Source organism: Motacilla alba, chromosome 26 (genome assembly GCF_015832195.1).
Source record: "Motacilla alba alba isolate MOTALB_02 chromosome 26, Motacilla_alba_V1.0_pri, whole genome shotgun sequence".
Taxonomy (NCBI): Eukaryota; Metazoa; Chordata; class Aves; order Passeriformes; family Motacillidae; genus Motacilla; species Motacilla alba.
In genome coordinates, this window is record NC_052041.1 from 6217603 (window position 1) to 6236693 (window position 19091).

The window sequence follows — 19091 nt, forward strand, 5'->3', positions numbered from 1 at the left end:
ATCAGCCCTGATCCCCTCTGGCATTTATCAAGTTGCAAACAGGCTAAAACCCTTCTGTTCATGTCAAGAGCCATACAATTGTGTTGGTATTTCCAGAGGAAAAGCAGAGTAAAAGAATAAAAATAAAGAATAGAATTCCAAAAAATTATTCCATGGAACTGATGAGCTGTACTTGTCCTTGGCTTGGAAAATCCTCTCTCTTGTGCCCACATGAGCTTGGCTCAAGGTGTCGTGGCTGCAGTTCCTTGGGAGCAGTAGCCCCAGCACTGGTGGTGACCATTGTCCTGGCTGCAGATTTGTGAAGTTGTGACTGTTGATTTTGTTTGGATTCTAGAGCAACGTGGTCCTCCATCAGGAACAAACTCGGCCAGGCAGAGCCCAGCCCCACAGCACCGACCACTGGGATTGGCACCAATCAACCATGACAGGTTGGGAAAAGGGGTTGGGAATGGTGGGAAAAGCTTGGCCAGAGGGATTAATGAGAAGGCAACTCCATGTCCTTTCACCTTTCTGTAGGGGAGCTACAGAAAGTGAAGCTGGAAAAGAAGTTTCTAGTAGTTACCGCCTGTCCTGGCCTGAGCACAAGCACATGGCACAGTTGGATGCTGCTTCAGGCGTTGGCAGCCGTCATTCCCAGGTACCAAAATCCATCCAGAGGGTATGGAGATGCAGAGAAAGAATACTCATCCATCAAGGCACTCTAGTGGCATTACCACGCAGTTCTCAAAAGCAGAATGTTCAAACGTTTCCCTGTCAGATACAGGTAGAACAGTTGTGTATAAAAACATACTGAAGCATCTCACAGAATGTTTTTGCTCATATATCAAATGTGATTATCTCCTAGGGGTAGTTGAACACTCATTATAGCTATGAAAGAAACACAAAATGCTTGTAATGGAGTGACTATAGACCCTTTGGCAAAGTTTCTTCAAGAATTTTGTGCCTATCTCAGACTTAGAAGGAAAGATGTTCTTCTGAATGTTTGGATTTAGATTAAAACCATTACCCTGAGTCACCCCAGAGTTGGGATGAATGCTGTTTAAATGCTTAAAATATAGAAATATTGGGATATTTTTCTAGAAAAACAGAAGGTTAAATCTGCCTACAGGTCCTCATCTCTCTCTCTTTTTTTTTTTTTTTCCTGTGACTTCCTGGACAGAGTGCTGGCTGTTTCCCAGTGGAGTTGGAAAGGGGCCCTCGAGGGTTTGGATTCAGCCTCCGAGGAGGAAAGGAATACAACATGGGCTTATTCATCCTCCGTCTGGCTGAGGATGGGCCGGCAGTCAAGGATGGGAGAGTCCATGTAGGTTTGGCTTCTCTAATCAATTTGTTGATGCAGTTGATACAATAATTTACCCAGAGTGGCAACAAACTTGGATTTTCACAAGCACAGGGTCCCAGAACAGCATCTGGGCCTTTGCCCTTCTTCCAGCTGTCCCTGTGGCCATGGACTTTGGGATGAGATGTTCATGAACAGCTCTGGCCGTCCCAAAGGAATTGTCCGCTTTGCTGGGGTTACAGTAGCATCCCTGGGTGTGAGCAGCAGGTACTCACAGCTATTTTAGGAGCCCCAACAAGAGATTGCACAGTGCACCAGAGAGCTGGGAAGAGAATCACTGTCCAAGTCAGTTAATTTTTGAGGATTGTTTGTGTGTACATTGTGCTGCTGCTGTTCTATGCCATTTCTGGAGATACAGTCCTGACTTTTTCCCAAATACTATGTTAATCCTTGCCTTTGTGTTAGGAATTCACTCTCAAATATTGTAGTAAAAGCAAAGTACATGGATACAACAGAAGGAGCGATGGTAAGCGAGACTCTGTGGCTGCTCCCCAGGGTTGGATTTCCAGATGCTGGAACATCACGGTGAGCCAGGTGCCCATGACATGCCGTCCCTTGCAGTCCTTGTGCTTCCCTATTGCTGGCACGTGGCTCTGCCTCTCTTTGTCCTGTATTTGCAGAATGGGGCTGGCACAGATACTTGCTGTGAGGCTTAAATGGATGTGGAGTTTTTAGTATTCTTAACTTCTCTTATCCTGTTCTTCACAGTAATTAGCATTTTCTCCTACATGCTTGAGAGACAACACAAGTTTAGCATTCAGCGCTAATATTTTTTTCTTATAGTCTTCCTTCAAGTGGTGTCACACTGAGCTCCAGGGCTTTGCTTTTTGGGCAAAGCAACCAAAAAAAATTGTTCAGCCCAGAGAAGAGGAGCTGGAGGTCAGACCTCCCTGGTTTGAGCTTCCTCCCGAGGGGCAGGACCAGTGGCAGGCCCTGGGGGAACGGCTGGAGCTGTGTCGGGAGGGTTATGTTAGGTATTGGGAAAAGGTTCTTCCCTCTGAGGGTGGTCCGGCAGCGGAACAGGGTACCCAGGGAATGGTCGCAGCCCCAAGGCCGTCAGAGCTCAAAGAGTGTTTGGACAATGCTTTCAGGCACAGGATGGGATTATCTGGGTGTCTTGTGCAGAGCCACATCTTTGATCTTCCCATCCTTGACACTAAGCCCCTCCCAGTGCTGGCGCGTGCCAAGTCCTCAGCCCAGAGCATGGGCTGAGCTCGCCCAGCCTGATGTTATTCACACTTGTCATTTCTTGTCATCTGGATGTGGTGTCTCTTTCTGGTTGTACTTTAACAGTGTGAGGAGGAACTTCTCATCCAGCTAGCTAAGCTGTCCCGGTGTGTCTCAGTCCCAGCCTGTCCATGAGGAGTCAGCAGTCACTTCCTTTGGCAGAGTGACTTCAACAAAGCCCAGGAAGCCTCTTTAAGCTGCTGATGTTACACACCAGTGACATCTGTTGGCTGCTGTGTGCAGTGCCAGATAGGCTCCCCCTCTTTTCTTTTCCATTTCCCTTCTCAATTTTGCCTAATAGAGAACTGTTTTTGGGGAATGCTATTCCAGCCCCTTTCCAGCAGCCAGGGAAGTTAGCGCCAGCTGAAATTACCTGCCTGGTACCTGTGAGAGTTGTTTACTGGCTCTGAGACCTCACCACTGATCTGTCCAACCTGAAACAACAATTCCTTTCCCTACATCAAAACCGTTTGTGCGGTGTTCAGCTTGGCAGTGGGTGTAGGGAAGATGCTGTGTCCTCCCCTGGATAAGGTGACCTCAGACAGGTGTGATGTGGTTGATCCATGTGCTCCCTCCACAGCATGATCCAGAATCAATGAAAATATATACAAGCACATCCTGTATCTGCCTCATCACTTGTAAATAAATAGAAGATATGGTTTAGATCTCTGGAATCTTTTCCTGAGCAAACAACCTCCATGCACCTCTGAACCCCCAGACCCTGGAGTCACATCCTGCTTGTAATCCATGATATGGTGTCACTAATGCCCAGAGGATTTTAGCATGAGAAGGAAAACAGAAGCATCTTGCCTCTGTTATGTTTTCTTTCTAAATTAAAAACCAGTTTACAGTGTCAGAGATTCCCAAAGACTAATCTGCTGCTCTTTTTTCCTCAGGTTGGTGACCAAATTGTGGAAATTAATGGAGAACCTACGCAAGGAATCACTCACACACGAGCAATTGAGCTGATTCAGGCTGGAGGAAATAAAGTTTTGCTGCTGCTGAGACCAGGGACTGGATTGATACCAGATCACAGTACGTTGTCTCAAGGGCTTTTTGGTGTTGAGGGCGCAAGGCAGGGAAGTAAAGTGGGATAAGGAGATTCTGCTGCTTGTTCACTGCAGTAGTTGGCAGTTGCCTTTGTGACAGCTGTGCATTTATTATTGAATTAAATTAAAAATTAAAATATAAAAATTGGAAAAAAAAATCTATTTTCAAATACAAGAAATATTTGGGGTAAAATTAACACATGACAGCACATGGGAGTATTGCACAATCTGAAATTATTCCATATTTCTAATTAGTTTCTCATCTCTGTCCAAGCTCATCAAGTTTTTCTGTAAAAATATGCTGATTAACCCTGATTGCCTTTTAATTTAAATGAAAACTCTCTGTGCTACAGTATTGTTAAAAGTTTGTTTCTGTACATATTTACTTCTGGTTTTAGCCTTCTAAATTATGAAATGCTTTGTTTTTCAAAGCCAAAACTTCAGGAAGCAGGAAAGGGACAACTTTACTCTCCAAAGGCATTTAGTTTAATTCAAGGTGATTTCTGTGTCTACAAAAGGAAACTACAACTTCGTAGGCCAAAAATAAAACAAACCCAAAAAACCCAGGAAGGACAGCAGAGCAAATGTTTGCAGGAGCCACAGAGTTCAGAACTGATGACTTTGCGTCTGACGCAGTCCCAAGACTGCAAATCAGAGACTTGTGGCAGTGGCAGCAGCAGCATTTTAAAGCAAAGAACATATCATTTCCTAAATATGCATTTTAGTCTTTGTAAGCCCTGATGCTTACAAAGGTGGAGCCAAGGTGATGATGGTTAAACTTCCTAAATTGTAGGGTCACTTTTTCTGATAAGGAGTTTTTCAGTCACAGTGACCCAACCCCAAGCTTATCCTTTCACAATCCCAAAGACACAGTTTGAGCTACCAAATACTTTGTGTGTTCAGTCACTTACTGGCATTCACTCAAAGGGTAAAATCTGCTCAGAACTGTCTCAATTTCTTTCCTCCTGAGAGCTAGAAAAGGGTCCTGAGCAGCACTACTGGCCCTGCCAGTCACAGAAATTCCCTGAGCTTAAGGGAGAAACAGAATCAGACAAAAGGGAGCCCGTGGAGCATGTCCAGGCCAGCCCTCCGTCTAGAGTGGGGCCTGGGTTGAGGCGAAGGAAGTGGTGGAGTGGGGAAGGGTTTATGGTCTCTTGCCTTGCTGTTAATCCCACATTTCTGATTGAAGTCTTGCTTGCTGTACTCTGTGATTTTTTTTTTTTTTTGGTATGTACTTCTGGGCTTTTTCTCTTCCTCCTTCAGGTTTGGCTCCTTCCAGTCTGTGTCCCTACATGAAACCTGAGCAACATTAAGGGCTTTCAGTGCTTTTCTTGGTTTTTCCTTAAAGACTTGGTAAATCTGCATGTCTTGTTTCATCTCTTCCTATTTTTAAAGTGCAAAGCTATGAATAACCCCAACTTTTCACTGTTTCAGATTTCTTTAGGCATAACAGTTCTAGTTTGTTAGGTTTAATTAAACAGTGTAGGTCAGGGACTGTTTAATTTGAAATTTTGCTGTGTAGGCTCTAAAATTGTTTTGATTCAAGACCGTGTCAGTCCTGCAGGGATCCAGCATTCTGAGCACTAGATATTTTTTTCCAAAATCACATCCTCAGGGTTGTTGTAGAACAACACAATACAGAAAGCTGGCTAAATAAAGCTTTGAAAGTATGCTACTCCATAATGTTTTTTGAATTGAACTCAGCAGTTTGCCAATTATTACTTTTTGTGTGTTTAATCAAATCTCTTGCCATTTGCTTCCAGGTGATTGGGATAGCTACAATCCTACTTCATCAAATGTAATATATGAAGAACAGTCACCATTATTATCTTCATCTTCCTATTCTGCTTCCCCATCTGAAGTGTGTTATTTAGCAGTACCAGGAGAAGCTTTAACCAGAGTTCAGCTGTCTGAGGAACTGGAACAAGCAGAGAACACTGTGCCTGACAAGATAAGCACTTTAACTGAAAACCTGTGTGAGAGGAAGCCTCAGTCTTCTCCCCAGAGAACAAAGAACAGATGGGAATGTCCCTCAAGTCCTGGGTTTGGAATCACTAAAGGTAGTTCAGAAGCAGGGACCAGAAGGGGCAGATCTGCCAGTCCATCAAAGTCAGGGGTTGCTGAAGGATACCCTCACATGGGATTCCACAGCCCCAGGAAAGGGGATCCAGAGAAAAACAATCTCTCACGTAAATCTGACAGTTCCAGGAGCGAGAGTAATACCACAGGAAAAGGGATGAAGAATAGTGACAAAAAGGAGTCTTCCCATGGAAATCGAGGAAGGTCAGCAAGTCCCCAAAGGCATCTTGGCAAGCCAGGAAGCACAGAAACAGTGGGAAGGATCCAAACATCCTGTTCTGTTGAGCAGTTGAAAGGTGGGGATGGTAAACCAGAAGTCACCAGGAAAGAAATGAAGCAGAAGCCCCAAGGAAAGACAGAAGGGTGTTCTGCAGACCAACATTACCCAGTGTTTGGTGGGAATAACCTTCCCTTTAGGGACTTCAGAAGAAATGCCTCTGAGGATGATTTATTAACCAAGTCTGGCTCTGGAGGCACAGGTTCCAGCAGGTTCAAAACCTCCAGCCTTTCCAATATCCCACTGCTTTCCATTGAGAAACAAAAGAGGGTGGAAACACAAGAAACTCTTATGCTGAACAGACACCATGGAGAGAGACACATGGAGCTGCCCAATGAAACCAAAGATGGAATTTCCCAATCTGAGAAGAATTCTCCAGTGAAGAAAACACTGATAACTCCTGGGCCATGGAGGGTCCCCAGTGGCTGTAAGGGCACCCCAGCAGCAGGGGTGCCTGGAAAACGGATGTGACTGACTAGGAGACACTGTTTTTAGAACGTTTTGATCAATTTTCCAGTAAGGGCAATTTAAAGCATTGGTTTTTCTCACACAGTTGTCTTTTTTTTTTTTTTTTTCCCCTCAGAAACTGGTTGGGGCGGGGGGGAAGTATTTGATTTGTTCTTAAATTATCTAAGCTCCATGAAGGACTTTCAGATTGCTTCAGTGAAACCCTTCGATGAGCTGCTGTCCCCATGTCCCTTTGCAGGCCGTGTCTGCTGCTCCCAGTGTTGCACTGCTGCAGCTTCCCCAAGTATTGTGAACTCTGAACAAAGTTATGTAATGCCTCTATTGCCAATGTGATCCTGACTCACTTCTGGTTGTTGTGCCAAGCTATCTACTGTATCCAGTCAATCTAACTCTTCCCACATGGATTCCAGTCAGAGACAAGGCAGGTTTGGGCTGAAGTGGGTGTTTTCTCTAGAGCAGGTTGCATGTTTACATCAGGAAACCCACGTGTTCTTGCTGGGTCAGGGAGGACACGGGCAAGTTGGTTCTGTCAGTTCCAGGGCAGCAAATGAGCTGCTGATGCTGCTCAGTTCATATGTTTCCTGGAATTTTTATTCTTAATACAAAACCATGTAGCTAAGTATGGTATTTTACACCATTTTGTAGTTTTGCTTTTTCTGACACAGCAGAATCACTTTAGTTCCTTGATTCACAGGGATTTAGGTTGCAAATATCTGTGAGAGGAAAGAAAATTCTAGGTTCTGTTAAATAACACAATTCCTTTGGTTTCACTCGTGGCACCTTGGCACCCTCAGCCTCAGTGTGGAGTTCATACTGAAGTCCCATCTTTAATTATTTAATGCTAGTTAGGAATTGGGGTTTTTTTCCCCTCTGTAGAGGTAAGAACCAACCTTAGGACAGACTCAGCTACCCGAGCAGCTTTTTAAGTGAAGTTCTTGCCTGTATATTTTAGAACTCTCCCCTATTTACTATGGATGTGTGAACAAGGAGCGTTGATGACAAACAGGATACAGGAGACACACCATCTATGGTTTGGGCTGGCAGAGATGTTTTAAAGAGGGATGTTACCACCAGAACGTATTGACACATCAGTCCTACAGCTGTAAGAACAATAGAAATGGAAGGGGTTTATTTTATTCACAGTTTTAGTGATTATTTCCTGACATCTGAGATTTTTAATGACTGCAGAAAAGTGGTGAAAGAAGGCCTTTGGTCCAGTTTGCTGGAGGAAGAAGAGTAAATCATTGAGCTTTACTTACTTAAAATACAAACATGATTTGCTCTTTGCAAGTGAGTGTCTCATTTTGGCTTTGAAACGTGAAATGTTTTTTGAAGGCTAACAAAGCACAGTGAGGCAGTTCTGAGTGGAATCCTTCACAAATACAGCTGCCTGCTCAAACAGCTTTTAAACAAAGACTTTGGGAATTCAAGAGGCTTTAAAGCAGCTCTGAACTCTGCTCACCTGCTCGACACCAGGTGAGCCACTGACACCAGGGTTGCTGTGTAGCATAACACGTACAAATACTCCCTGGGTGGAATATGACTGTGAAATATTTAATACTCTGAAGTAGCCTGTGTAGATTTGCCCTGTGTTCTTCCCCAGAGGCTGGTTGATGTTGAGCTGTGTGCACTCGGCCTGACCACCGAGTACAGTGAAAAATCCAGTCCTTTAATTCCAGACGAATTAGCCCCACTGAAATGATTTTCCTGCCATCAAGTCCTCTCTATTTTTCTATATGTTCATGTGGCCTGATAATGTCTTACCTGTGTGTGATTTCTCCCTCCATAGACTTTGTATCTGTACTTCCTGTATCAGATTTAGCCATGTGGCCTTGGAATGCTACGCAATGTATCGATGTACTGGGTGTAAATGTTTATATATTGTACAGCACCTTTATACAGACTTCTGAGGTTCTGACTAGAGAGAGACCTGTAAATCGCTCATTATTTTTTATATAGATATTAAAAACAAATTCCAGTTCATGGTCTGTTGATTCTGCACTCTCTAAACCAGGTTCTTGCTTTCAGGGGTGTGAGGCAGGTTTTACCCACAAACATGCTACTCTTCTGGAAAATGAATGCAGTTTATTATTGGAAGTCCTTGATCTCCCTTTCAAAAAACAAATGTTTAGCAAAGACAGTATAAAAATCATTAAGTCCTGTCGAAACTACAGTGCTGAAGTACTCGTCCTGTAGGTTTATTTGTACATTTGGCTATATGAAATTGTCATCTCCTTTTACATCTCACAACTTCTCCTTGTATAGAAAATAGCTGTAAACAATTTAGTACCAGCTGCAGCTCTTGTATGGCTTTAGTGCTCGATGTCCCACACCAGTTCCTACTAGTTTCAGTGCTAGCTGCCAGGATTCAACCCCATTAATCCAGTTTTTTTCTGTGCATAGCATGGGATGACATGATGAGGCCAGTGTATTCTGGATATTGTAGAACAATAAAGCAGAATACATACACTGAGAATCTGATACATACACTGACAATCTATTTAAAAATTTAAATTATACATTTCCTTTTTTTTTTTCCTTCTGCCCATACTGCTGGTTCCCTTCTTCAGTGTCTGGTGGACATGCCTGGGACCGATGTTCTGTCGTTAGGGTTGGGGTTATGGTTAGGGTTAGGATTCCTTCCCATTAGGGTGAGGGTTTGGGTTAGGGGTTAATGTAATGGGTTTGGGTTGGGGTTTTTAAGGGCTTGAATTGAGGGGGAAAATCCCCCTTTTTCCATCATATGAGAAATTTAAAGTGAGGCAAACACCTCTTTTTCTAGTATTTTGGGGGACTAAATTAAAGGGCAGAACCTATTTATTTGCCATTGTATCAGTTTCAGTGGAGTTATCTGCCCCATTTCGTCATTTTCAGGGGGTCACTTGAAGGAAGCTCTCCCTTTTTCAGCATTTTAAGTGTTTACATCTGCATTTCAGGGTGCTTCTACCCATGCCCCAGTACCAGATATCTTGTATAGGAGCAAGTCTGGCACATACATAAACCTAACACCACCCAAGAGTCTAAACAATTGTCTTATTTTTATTTGTATCACCCTAATTAGAGATCCCAATGAGAGTTACGCTATTCATATCATTACTATTCTTCTCTACCTAACCCTGAATAGGGTTACAATTAGGGTTCGGATTAGAGTTTAGGATTAGATTTAGGGTTAGGGTTTAGGCCTCTGAACATGAACGCTGGCCCGTTTACCCGTAGAACAAAACTCACAAGCCCAGGTTCCTGATGAGAGTTTGCAGGAGGCGTTTGGCACTTCAAGGCCTACCAGAGTTTTGCTTTCCTGTAGCTTTCATCTGGGAGATATGGGGTGTCCCCTCCTAACCCTTACATCCTCAGCCCTTTTCTGCCATGTCCCCTTCTCAACCCCTAAGGCCTACGCACACTTCCATCCTGCCCCTGCCCGGTCCTTCACTCCATCCTTCGCCACTGCCCCGTCCCTAGCTCTCCCCACTGCATGCCTGTGACTCCCTGCAGCAGCACGAGGGAGCCTGAACATGGGGACAGTGCGGCCCTCGCAGCGGGACAACCCCCGACTAAAACAGGCTGGGACAGCGTCCATGGGCTATAGGGTGACACAGAGGCTGGGGGATGAGAGGAGGGGGCTGCGGGGTGTCACAGGGGCTGCAGGGGGCCACTGGGGCTGCAGGCTGAGACAAGGGGGCAGTGAGATTACACGGAGCATGGGGGAAGCTGGGAGGCAGAAGGGGGCTTTAGGAGCAAAGGAGGGGCTCCAGGGTGGCACAGAGACGCTGAGAGGCTGCAGTGGGGAACTTGAGGGTGACAAAAAGAGGCTGAGGGGCAGGGGGTGCCTGAGGGGCAAAACGGGGGCTGGCTGAGGGGGACAGGTGAACCAGCGCTCACACAACCCCAAACCTCTGCAAACTGAGACCAGGAAGGTGAGGTGGTGACTTTTATTTGCCTGTGCAGAAGCCTGCACAGTACCTTAAAGGCCCTCGGCCCTAAGGGGCCAGCTGCCTGCGGGAATTCCGCGAATCTGAAGATGCCGCCCAGGGACAAGCTGCCACCCGTGCCGACTCGGGCTGCTTTGAGAGTGCCCATGGAGCTCTGCAAACTGAGACCAGGAACGTGGCGTGGTCAGTTTTGTTTTCCGGGGCAGAAGCCTTTGTCAGTACCAGGTAGGCCCTCGGCCCTCAAGGGCTGGCTGGCAGCCAGATTTCCGCGAATCCGAAGATGCCGCCCAGGGACAAGCTGCCACCTGTGCCAACTCGGGCTGCTTTGAGAGTGCCCATGCAGCTCTGCAAACTGAGACCAGGAACGTGGGCAGGTGAGTTTTGCTTACCGGGGCAGAAGCATTTTTGTATACCAGGAAGGCCCTCGGCCCTTAGGGGCCGGCTGGCTGCTGGATCTCCGCGAATCTGAAGATGCCGCCCAGGGACAAGCTGCCACCTGTGCCAATTCGGGCTGCTTTGAGAGTGCCCATGGAGCTCTGCAAACTGAGACCAGGAACGTGGGGCGGAGAGTTTTGCTTACCGGGGCAGAAGCCTTTGTCAGCACCAGGTAGGCCCTCGGCCCTTAGGGGCCGGCTGGCTGCTGGATCTCCGCGAATCCGAAGATGCCGCCCAGGGACAAGCTGCCACCTGTGCCAACTCGGGCTGCTTTGAGAGTGCCCATGCAGCTCTGCAAACTGAGACCAGGAACGTGGGCTGGTGAGTTTTGCTTACCGGGGCAGAAGCCTTTGTCAGTACCAGGTAGGCCCTCGGCCCTTATGGGCCGGCTGGCTGCTGGATCTCTGTGAATCTGAAGATGCCGCCCAGGGACAAGCTGCCACCTGTGGCAACTCGGGCTGCTTTGAGAGTGCCCATGGAGCTCTGCAAACTGAGATCAGGAACGTGGGCTGGTGAGTTTTGTGTTCTGGGGCAGAAGCCTTTTTTTGTACCAGGTAGGCCCTTGGCCCTTAGGGGCCGGCTGGCTGCTGGATCTCCGCGAATCCGAAGATGCCGCCCAGGGACAAGCTGCCACCTGTGCCAACTCGGGCTGCTTTGAGAGTGCCCATGCAGCTCTGCAAACTGAGACCAGGAACGTGGGCAGTTGAGTTTTGCTTACTGGAGCAGAAGCCTTTTTGTGTACCAGGTAGGCCCTCGGCCCTTAGGGGCCGGCTGGCTGCTGGATCTCCGCGAATCTGAAGATGCCGCCCAGGGACAAGCTGCCACCTGTGCCAACTCGGGCTGCTTTGAGAGTGCCCATGGAGCTCTGCAAGCTGAGACCAGGAACGTGGGCAGGTGAGTATTGCTTACCGGGGCAGAAGCCTTTTAGTGTACCAGGTAGGCCCTCGGCCCTTAGGGGCCGGCTGGCTGCTGGATCTCCGCGAATCCGAAGATGCCGCCCAGGGACAAGCTGCCACCTGTGCCAACTCGGGCTGCTTTGAGAGTGCCCATGCAGCTCTGCAAACTGAGACCAGGAACGTGGGCAGGTGAGTTTTGCTTACCGGGGCAGAAGCCTTTTAGTGTACCAGGTAGGCCCTCGGCCCTTAGGGGCCGGCTGGCTGCTGGATCTCCGCGAATCCGAAGATGCCGCTCAGGGACAAGCTGCCACCTGTGCCAACTCGAACTGCTTTGAGAGTGCCCATGCAGCTCTGCAAACTGAGACCAGGAACGTGGGCCGGTGAGTTTTGCTTACCGGGGCAGAAGCCTTTTTGTGTACCAGGTAGGCCCTCGGCCCTTAGGGGCCGGCTGGCTGCTGGATTTCCGTGAATCTGAAGATGCCGCCCAGGGACAAGCTGCCACCTGTGCCAACTCGGGCTGCTTTGAGAGTGCCCATGCAGCTCTGCAAACTGAGACCAGGAACGTGGGCTGGTGAGTTTTGCTTACCGGGGCAGAAGCCTTTTAGTGTACCAGGTAGGCCCTCGGCCCTTAGGGGCCGGCTGGCTGCTGGATCTCCGCGAATCTGAAGATGCCGCCCAGGGACAAGCTGCCACCTGCGCCAACTCGGGCTGCTTTGAGAGTGCCCATGCAGCTCTGCAAACTGAGACCAGGAACGTGGGCTGGTGAGTTTTGCTTACTGGGGCAGAAGCCTTTTTGTGTACCAGGTAGGCCCTCGGCCCTTAGGGGCCGGCTGGCTGCTGGATCTCCGCGAATCTGAAGATGCCGCCCAGGGACAAGCTGCCACCTGTGCCAACTCGGGCTGCTTTGAGAGTGCCCATGCCGCTCTGCAAACTGAGACCAGGAACGTGGGCAGGTGAGTTTTGCTTACCAGGGCAGAAGCTTTTATGTATACCAGGTAGGCCCTCGGCCCTTAGGGGCCGGCTGGCTGCTGGATTTCCGTGAATCTGAAGATGCCGCCCAGGGACAAGCTGCCACCTGTGCCAACTCGGGCTGCTTTGAGAGTGCCCATGCAGCTCTGCAAACTGAGACCAGGAACGTGGGCTGGTGAGTTTTGCTTACCGGGTGTACCAGGTAGCCCTTAGGGGCCGGCTGGCTGCTGGATCTCCGCGAATCTGAAGATTTGTCACTCGGGCTGCTTTACATGCAGCTCTGCAAACTGAGACCAGGCCTGGTGAGTTTTGCTTACCGGCCCTTTTTGTTACCAGGGGCCCTCGGCCCTGGCTGGCAGCTGGATCTCCGCGAATCTGAAGATGCCGCCCAGGGACAAGCTGCCACCTGTGCCAACTCGGGCTGCTTTGAGAGTGCCCATGCAGCTCTGCAAACTGAGACCAGGAACGTGGGCAGGTGAGTTTTGCTTACCGGGGCAGAAGCCTTTTTGTGTACCAGGTAGGCCCTCGGCCCTTAGGGGCCGGCTGGCTGCTGGATTTCCGCGAATCCGAAGATGCCGCCCAGGGACAAGCTGGCACCTGTGCCAACTCGGGCTGCTTTGAGAGTGCCCATGGAGCTCTGCAAACTGAGACCAGGAACGTGGGCAGGTGAGTTTTGCTTACCGGGGCAGAAGCCTTTTTGTGTACCAGGTAGGCCCTCGGCCCTTAGGGGCCGGCTGGCTGCTGGATTTCCGCGAATCCGAAGATGCCGCTCAGGGACAAGCTGCCACCTGTGCCAACTCGGGCTGCTTTGAGAGTGCCCATGCAGCTCTGCAAACTGAGACCAGGAACGTGGGCTGGTGAGTTTTGCTTACCGGGGCAGAAGCCTTTTGTGTACCAGGTAGGCCCTCGGCCCTTAGGGGCCGGCTGGCTGCTGGATTTCCGTGAATCTGAAGATGCCGCCCAGGGACAAGCTGCCACCTGTGCCAACTCGGGCTGCTTTGAGAGTGCCCATGCAGCTCTGCAAACTGAGACCAGGAACGTGGGCTCGTGAGTTTTGCTTACCGGGGCAGAAGCCTTTTTGTGTACCAGGTAGGCCCTTGGCCCTTAGGGGCCGGCTGGCTGCTGGATTTCCGCGAATCTGAAGATGCCGCCCAGGGACAAGCTGGCACCTGTGCCAACTCGGGCTGCTTTGAGAGTGCCCATGCAGCTCTGCAAACTGAGACCAGGAACGTGGGCAGGTGAGTTTTGCTTACCGGGGCAGAAGCCTTTTTGTATACCAGGTAGGCCCTCGGCCCATAGGGGCCGGCTGGCTGCTGGATTTCCGCGAATCCGAAGATGCCGCTCAGGGACAAGCTGCCACCTGTGCCAACTCGGGCTGCTTTGAGAGTGCCCATGCAGCTCTGCAAACTGAGACCAGGAACGTGGGCTGGTGAGTTTTGCTTACCGGGGCAGAAGCCTTTGTCAGTACCAGGTAGGCCCTCGGCCCTTAGGGGCCGGCTGGCTGCTGGATCTCCGCGAATCTGAAGATGAGCCACCTGTGCCAACTCGGGCTGCTTTAGTGCCCATGGGCTCTGCTGAGACCAGCCTGCTTACTGGAGCAGAAGTGTACCAGGTAGGCCCTCGGCCCTTAGGGGCCGGCTGGCTGCTGGATCTCCGCGAATCTGAAGATGCCGCCCAGGGACAAGCTGCCACCTGTGCCAACTCGGGCTGCTTTGAGAGTGCCCATGCAGCTCTGCAAACTGAGACCAGGAACGTGGGCTGGTGAGTTTTGCTTACCGGGGCAGAAGCCTTTTTGTGTACCAGGTAGGCCCTCGGCCCTTAGGGGCCGGCTGGCAGCTGGATCTCCGCGAATCTGAAGATGCCGCCCAGGGACAAGCTGCCACCTGTGCCAACTCGGGCTGCTTTGAGAGTGCCCATGCAGCTCTGCAAACTGAGACCAGGAACGTGGGCAGGTGAGTTTTGCTTACCGGGGCAGAAGCCTTTTAGTGTACCAGGTAGGCCCTCGGCCCTTAGGGGCCGGCTGGCTGCTGGATCTCCGCGAATCTGAAGATGCCGCCCAGGGACAAGCTGCCACCTGTGCCAACTCGGGCTGCTTTGAGAGTGCCCATGCAGCTCTGCAAACTGAGACCAGGAACGTGGGCTGGTGAGTTTTGCTTACCGGGGCAGAAGCCTTTGTCAGTACCAGGTAGGCCCTCGGCCCTTAGGGGCCGGCTGGCTGCTGGATCTCCGCGAATCTGAAGATGCCGCCCAGGGATAAGCTGCCACCTGTGCCAACTCGGGCTGCTTTGAGAGTGCCCATGGAGCTCTGCAAACTGAGACCAGGAACGTGGGCAGGTGAGTTTTGCTTACCGGGGCAGAAGCCTTTTAGTGTACCAGGTAGGCCCTCGGCCCTTAGGGGCCGGCTGGCTGCTGGATTTCCGCGAATCCGAAGATGCCGCCCAGGGACAAGCTGCCACCTGTGCCAACTCGGGCTGCTTTGAGAGTGCCCATGCAGCTCTGCAAACTGAGACCAGGAACATGGGGCGGAGAGTTTTGCTTACCGGGGCAGAAGCCTTTGTCAGTACCAGGTAGGCCCTCGGCCCTTAGGGGCCGGCTGGCTGCTGGATCTCCGCGAATCCGAAGATGCCGCCCAGGGACAAGCTGCCACCTGTGCCAACTCGGGCTGCTTTGAGAGTGCCCATGCAGCTCTGCAAACTGAGACCAGGAACGTGGGCAGTTGAGTTTTGCTTACTGGAGCAGAAGCCTTTTTGTGTACCAGGTAGGCCCTCGGCCCTTAGGGGCCGGCTGGCTGCTGGATCTCCGCGAATCTGAAGATGCCGCCCAGGGACAAGCTGCCACCTGTGCCAACTCGGGCTGCTTTGAGAGTGCCCATGCAGCTCTGCAAACTGAGACCAGGAACGTGGGCTGGTGAGTTTTGCTTACCGGGGCAGAAGCCTTTTTGTGTACCAGGTAGGCCCTCGGCCCTTAGGGGCCGGCTGGCAGCTGGATCTCCGCGAATCCGAAGATGCCGCCCAGGGACAAGCTGCCACCTGTGCCAACTCGGGCTGCTTTGAGAGTGCCCATGCAGCTCTGCAAACTGAGACCAGGAACGTGGGCAGGTGAGTTTTGCTTACCGGGGCAGAAGCCTTTTAGTGTACCAGGTAGGCCCTCGGCCCTTAGGGGCCGGCTGGCTGCTGGATCTCCGCGAATCTGAAGATGCCGCCCAGGGACAAGCTGCCACCTGTGCCAACTCGGGCTGCTTTGAGAGTGCCCATGCAGCTCTGCAAACTGAGACCAGGAACGTGGGCAGGTGAGTTTTGCTTACCGGGGCAGAAGCCTTTTTGTATACCAGGAAGGCCCTCGGCCCTTAGGGGCCGGCTGGCTGCTGGATCTCCGCGAATCTGTAGATGCCGCCCAGGGACAAGCTGGCACCTGTGCCAACTCGGGCTGCTTTGAGAGTGCCCATGCAGCTCTGCAAACTGAGACCAGGAACGTGGGCAGGTGAGTTTTGCTTACCGGGGCAGAAGCCTTTTTGTATACCAGGTAGGCCCTCGGCCCTTAGGGGCCGGATGGCTGCTGGATTTCCGAGAGTCCGAAGATGCCGCTCAGGGACAAGCTGCCACCTGTGCCAACTCGGGCTGCTTTGAGAGTGCCCATGCAGCTCTGCAAACTGAGACCAGGAACGTGGGCTGGTGAGTTTTGCTTACCGGGGCAGAAGCCTTTGTCAGTACCAGGTAGGCCCTCGGCCCTTAGGGGCCGGCTGGCTGCTGGATCTCCGCGAATCTGAAGATGCCGCCCAGGGACAAGCTGCCACCTGTGCCAACTCGGGCTGCTTTGAGAGTGCCCATGCAGCTCTGCAAACTGAGACCAGGAACGTGGGCAGGTGAGTTTTGCTTACCGGGGCAGAAGCCTTTTAGTGTACCAGGTAGGCCCTCGGCCCTTAGGGGCCGGCTGGCTGCTGGATTTCCGCGAATCCGAAGATGCCGCCCAGGGACAAGCTGCCACCTGTGCCAACTCGGGCTGCTTTGAGAGTGCCCATGCAGCTCTGCAAACTGAGACCAGGAACATGGGGCGGAGAGTTTTGCTTACCGGGGCAGAAGCCTTTGTCAGTACCAGGTAGGCCCTCGGCCCTTAGGGGCCGGCTGGCTGCTGGATCTCCGCGAATCTGAAGATGCCGCCCAGGGACAAGCTGCCACCTGTGCCAACTCGGGCTGCTTTGAGAGTGCCCATGCAGCTCTGCAAACTGAGACCAGGAACGTGGGCAGGTGAGTTTTGCTTACCGGGGCAGAAGCCTTTTTGTGTACCAGGTAGGCCCTCGGCCCTTAGGGGCCGGCTGGCTGCTGGATTTCCGCGAATCCGAAGATGCCGCCCAGGGACAAGCTGCCACCTGTGCCAACTCGGGCTGCTTTGAGAGTGCCCATGGAGCTCTGCAAACTGAGACCAGGAACGTGGGCAGGTGAGTTTTGCTTACCGGGGCAGAAGCCTTTTAGTGTACCAGGTAGGCCCTCGGCCCTTAGGGGCCGGCTGGCTGCTGGATCTCTGTGAATCCGAAGATGCCGCCCAGGGACAAGCTGCCACCTGTGCCAACTCGGGCTGCTTTGAGAGTGCCCATGCAGCTCTGCAAACTGAGACCAGGAACGTGGGCTGGTGAGTTTTGTGTTCTGGGGCAGAAGCCTTTTTTTGTACCAGGTAGGCCCTTGGCCCTTAGGGGCCGGCTGGCTGCTGGATCTCCGCGAATCCGAAGATGCCGCCCAGGGACAAGCTGCCACCTGTGCCAACTCGGGCTGCTTTGAGAGTGCCCATGGAGCTCTGCAAACTGAGACCAGGAACGTGGGCAGTTGAGTTTTGCTTACTGGAGCAGAAGCCTTTTTGTGTACCAGGTAGGCCCTCGGCCCTTAGGGGCCGGCTGGCTGCTGGATTTCCGCGAATCCGAAGATGCCGCCCAGGGACAAGCTGCCACCTGTGCCAACTCGGGCTGCTTTGAGAGTGCCCATGGAGCTCTGCAAACTGAGACCAGGAACGTGGGCAGGTGAGTTTTGCTTACTGGAGCAGAAGCCTTTTTGTGTACCAGGTAAGCCCCCGGCCCATAGGGGCCGGCTGGCTCCTGGATTTCCGCGAATCCGAAGATGCCGCTCAGGGACAAGCTGCCACCTGTGCCAACTCGCGCTGCTTTGAGAGTGCCCATGCAGCTCTGCAAACTGAGACCAGGAACGTGGGCAGGTGAGTTTTGCTTACCGGGGCAGAAGCCTTTTTGTGTACCAGGTAGGCCCTCGGCCCTTAGGGGCCGGCTGGCTGCTGGATTTCCGTGAATCTGAAGATGCCGCCCAGGGACAAGCTGCCACCTGTGCCAACTCGGGCTGCTTTGAGAGTGCCCATGCAGCTCTGCAAACTGAGATCAGGAACGTGGGGTTGTGAGTTTTCTTTCCCTGGGGAGAAGCCTGCATAATATCTTTGGGCCTTTGGCCCTTAGGGGCCGGCTACCTGGTGGATTTTTGCAAATATCAAGGTGCCGCCCAGTTTGAATGACCTGGGAGTAGGAAATGCCTTCGGGAATGGCTGCAGTTTACGTCTTGGAGTCATGGGGTGCTTCTCCCTAACCGTTACCTCCTCATCTCAGCCCCTTATTACTGTGTCCCCTTCCCAGACCCTAACCTCTACTCTGTTTTTCCGCCCACCCTTGTTCCATCCGTCCCTCCGCCCCTCACCCTGCCTCGCCACGCTCCCGGCTCCATCCATTACTGCACACACCGCCCATGCGTGAATCCCCTCCAGCAGCATGTGGGAGCCTGAGCCCTGGGAGGACAGTGTAACTCTTGCAGCAGGACAACACCCAAATAAGACAGGCAGGGATATTGTTTGTGTGCTGCAGGGTGTCACCAGGTGCTGCGGACTGAGAGGAAGGGCATGGAGGGTGACACGGAGCATGGGGGTAGCTGAGAGGCAAACGGGAGCATTATGAGCAACTAAAGGGCTCTAGGGTGTCTCTCATCTCAGACATGCTGAGAGGCTACTCTAGGGAACTTGAGGGTGACAAGAAGAGGCTGAGGGGGAGCAGGTGCCTTGAGGGGCAAAATGGGGGGTACCCGAGGATGACAGGTGAACCAACCCTCACACCACCCCTAACCAGGTGGAGAGTGCACGATGGAGTTTAGGGGGCCAAGGAACAGTGTCAGAGTGCTGGGGGTGACACACAGACATTGCGGGCTGAGGGGCACAGAGGGAGGAGGCTTGAAAGTGGAGAGCTGACACTGAAGGTTAGGGGTACAAAGGACAGGACACAAGGTACCAGATGGGGTTAGGGTACAGGTGCAGCAGCCCTCACCCCAGCCCTAAGCTCACCCTAAACAGCACCCCTAAGAAAACACCAGTTTTCCCCAACAGCAGCGCAAGGCAGCAACCCTAATGTTGGGACAACATTTTCTGGGATTTTTTTAGGGTATTGTT

The 19091-nt window shown here is 51.5% G+C and overlaps 1 protein-coding gene across 3 annotated transcripts in view; it reads left to right on the plus strand.

Annotated features, from left to right (window-relative positions):
- Positions 1–8422, plus strand: part of MAGI3 (membrane associated guanylate kinase, WW and PDZ domain containing 3) — a 57109-nt gene extending 48687 nt beyond the window's left edge. For 2 of the 3 annotated variants that reach the window (XM_038162361.1, XM_038162362.1), the window contains exons 17-21: positions 335–428; positions 517–637; positions 1160–1303; positions 3463–3601; positions 5379–8422. In XM_038162361.1, coding sequence (XP_038018289.1) covers positions 335–428; positions 517–637; positions 1160–1303; positions 3463–3601; positions 5379–6442 — 1562 coding nt within the window. In that variant the 3' untranslated portion in view covers positions 6443–8422. Of the gene's footprint in view, positions 1–334; positions 429–516; positions 638–1159; positions 1304–3462; positions 3602–4878; positions 4969–5378 lie in introns of all 3 variants that reach the window. The other variant, XM_038162363.1, reaches the window with a different exon arrangement.
- The last annotated feature ends 10669 nt before the right edge of the window (positions 8423–19091 follow it).